This window comes from Myotis davidii, unplaced genomic scaffold (genome assembly GCF_000327345.1).
Source record: "Myotis davidii unplaced genomic scaffold, ASM32734v1 scaffold27, whole genome shotgun sequence".
Taxonomy (NCBI): Eukaryota; Metazoa; Chordata; class Mammalia; order Chiroptera; family Vespertilionidae; genus Myotis; species Myotis davidii.
Window position 1 is genome coordinate 1,878,592 of NW_006297821.1, and position 3,093 is coordinate 1,881,684.

The following is a 3,093-nucleotide window of genomic DNA, read 5'->3' on the forward strand; positions in this document are numbered from 1 at the left end:
TCCTGTTCCCCCTGGAGTTTCTGTGAGAGGAAAGATAGTTGCATTCTCAACAGAAGAAACATGATAGGAAGTGCAAGAACAAAGGATGAGTTCAAATGGAGGTGTGGGTGCTGCCTGCCTGGGTTTGAATAAGCATAGTGTTTATGGGGCACCTATTGGTGCATAGTCAGAATACTGGAGGCTGGAGGCCTATCTTTTCATCCTAGAAGGTGAGAAGTATTAAATGAGCTAGTCAAGACTGTTGTCAGCAGCCCTAGTTGCCCACCTTTAGAAATAGGAGGGGGGAGGGGGAATAGAAAATATTTTTTTTTTCAAAGAGCCCTTGTACGTGGCTGGCTTGTTTGGAGCGCCTTCCCATACACCAAAAAGGTTGTGGGTTTGATTCCTGGTCAGGGCATGTACCTGGACTGCTGGTTCCATCCCCGGTCAGCTGGGAGCCAGCTGATGGGTGTTTCTCTCTCTCTTCCTCTCTAAAATCAATAAATGTCCTTGGGTAAGGATTAAAAATAAATAGAAGAGGTGGGGAAACTAATGTTCACTGAATATCTATGGTATCTGTACTGTTCATAGATCCTAGGATGGTTGGTGCTAAGCACACAGTAGGTGCTCAAGCATTTGTTGAATGAATCACTTAACCCAGACAAATACCTTGTGAAGTTGTTGTAATTACACATGGCTTTTAAAATTTTATTTATTGATTTCAGAGAGAGATGTCAGTTTGTCATTCCACTTACTTACATATCATTGGTTGCTTCATGTATGCGCTGTGGCTTGGGATAGAATCCACAAGCTTGGCTTATTGGAACAGTACTCCAACCAACTGAGGTACCTGGCCAGGGCTGATTATACATGCTTAATAGCCCACCATATCAAACCTTTAATTGACGGGCCAGTGCTGGATTTGCTGGCTTATATGGACAGAAGTCCCTGCCCCTGGTTCCTGATTGGTCAGAATAGAACTGATTGGCAGGAGCTGCACAGCTCCAATTGGAGGGGGAAAGCTTCCATCTTATTGACTGAAATAGGATTCTAGGAACTGCTTTATAGGGACATGCACTTTAGCCCAGAGGCAGGCAGTCCAACTCCACCTTCTCTGTAAAGTGTAGTATGTGTGAGAGGTCCCTGTGCAGAAAAGGCTGCTAAGCTCTGTTTGTTTGTTTTAATTTGAACCCAGTTAGCCACCAGGATCCCTTGTTAGTGACTTTTTTCCTCCTTAGGGTTCACATCCTGTATAATAAATAGGTAACATGCAGATTGACCATCACATCCTTGTACAAAGATGGCTGGCAGGGGAGGGCAGTTGTGGGGGACCAGGCCTGCAGGGGAGCAGTTAGACGTTGATTAGGCTGGCAGGGGAGTGGTTAGGGGGTGATCAGGCAGGCAGGTGAGCAGTTGGTAGCCAGCAGTCCTGGATTGAGAGAGATGTCTGACTGCCCCCGAGCGGTCTCAGATTGGAGAGGGTGCAGGCTGGGCTGAGGGACACCCGCTCCCTACCCCCAGTGCACAAATTTTGTGCACCAGGCCTCTAGTTTCTAACATAATTTTCATTGACCACATGAAATCCATTTGCCATCAGAAGGCCTGCTTTGAGTGGGGTGAAATCTGTGAAGGCAATAACTAGAGGCCTGGTGTATGAAATTTGTGCACAGGTAGGGTCCCTAGGCCTGGCCGGCAATCAGGGCCAATCGGGGGCTTCCTTCGTTTCACACTGCCCCCCGGTGGTCAGCGCATGTCATAACAAGTGATCGGACTCCCAGTCCCTCGGTCGAACTCCCAAGGGGACACTGCATATTAGCCTTTTACATAAATAGATAAATTGTATGAGTTTCCTAGGGCTATTGGAATCAATTGCCACAAAGTGGGAGACTTAAAACAACTGAAATTTATTCCCTCATGGTTTTGGAGGCTAAATGTACAAAGTCAGGGTGTTGGCAGGTTCGATTCCTGTTGGGAGCTCTGAGGGAGAATCTGCCCCTTGCCTTTGTCCGGCTTTCTATTGGTTCCTATTCCCTACCTTCTATAAGCCAGCAGCCTTGGTTCATAGCACATAACTCCCTCACCCAGCCTTTTTCCCTGTCTCTAGTCTCCCTTTCCTTTATAAGCGTTGGGCAGGGGACTCATGCTAATTACATTTGCAAAGTTCCTCTCCCTAATAAGTAAGGTCACACGCACTTGCTGGAGTTAGTGCTTAGACATATTTGCACCCTTGCCAGGTGGCTCAGTTGGTTAGTGTCGCCCCGATATGCTAAGGCTGCGTGTTTGATCCCTGGTCAGGGCTCATACAAGACGCAACTAAAGAATGCATAGGTAAGTGGAATACCAAATCAATGTTTCCTCTTAAAAAAATCAATTAAAAATAATAGGCATGTTTGGAAGGACATTCATTGGCCCACTACGTAAGTGGCTGGCTTTTCAGACTCTTTATATATTTGATTTCCTTTCACAGACTGATGCATTGTGGGAGGTCATGGTTCTTCCCAAGAAATTGTCTCTCTTCCTCCCTTGAACAGAGTTCTTAGCTTTTCCTTTCTTCACAGGTGCTTCAGTGAACTACCTGGGGACTGGCGATGACATGAATGGGGACCGGGCGACAGTAAAGAGGCCTCGTCAGGAGGAGACTCACATCTGCGAGAAATGCTGCGGAGAGTTCTTCAGCGTCTCTGAGTTCTTAGAACATAAGAAAAATTGCACTAAACACCCACCTGTCCTCATCATGAACGACAGCGAGGGGCCGATGCCTTCCGAAGACTTCTCCGGGGCTGGGCTGAGCCACCTGCCACGCAGTCCAAGCATTAAGGACAGTCACAGGGAGAGTGGCAGCAGCTCAGGGGACATGAAGGAGAAGCCAGGGGCGGAGTCTGTCCTGTACTTAAAGACTGAGCCCGCCCTGCCACCCACAGCCCAGGACTTAAGCTATTTACCCAAAGGCAAAGTGGCCAACACTAACGTCACTCTTCAAGCACTACGGGGCACCAAGGTGGCAGTGAATCAGCGGAGCGCGGACGCGCTGCCCGCCCCCCTGCCCGGTGCCAACAGCATCCCGTGGGTCCTGGAGCAGATCCTGTGTCTGCAGCAGCAGCAGCTACAGCAGCA

General features: G+C 48.4%; 1 protein-coding gene across 1 annotated transcript in view; it reads left to right on the forward strand.

The window, feature by feature from the left end:
* SALL4 (spalt-like transcription factor 4) overlaps positions 1 to 3,093 on the forward strand; it is a 19,736-nt gene that overhangs the window by 11,635 nt on the left and 5,008 nt on the right. The window contains exon 2 of the mRNA XM_006773649.1: positions 2,538 to 3,090. Within this exon, the coding sequence (XP_006773712.1) occupies positions 2,538 to 3,090 (553 nt within the window). The remainder of the gene's footprint in view (positions 1 to 2,537; positions 3,091 to 3,093) is intronic.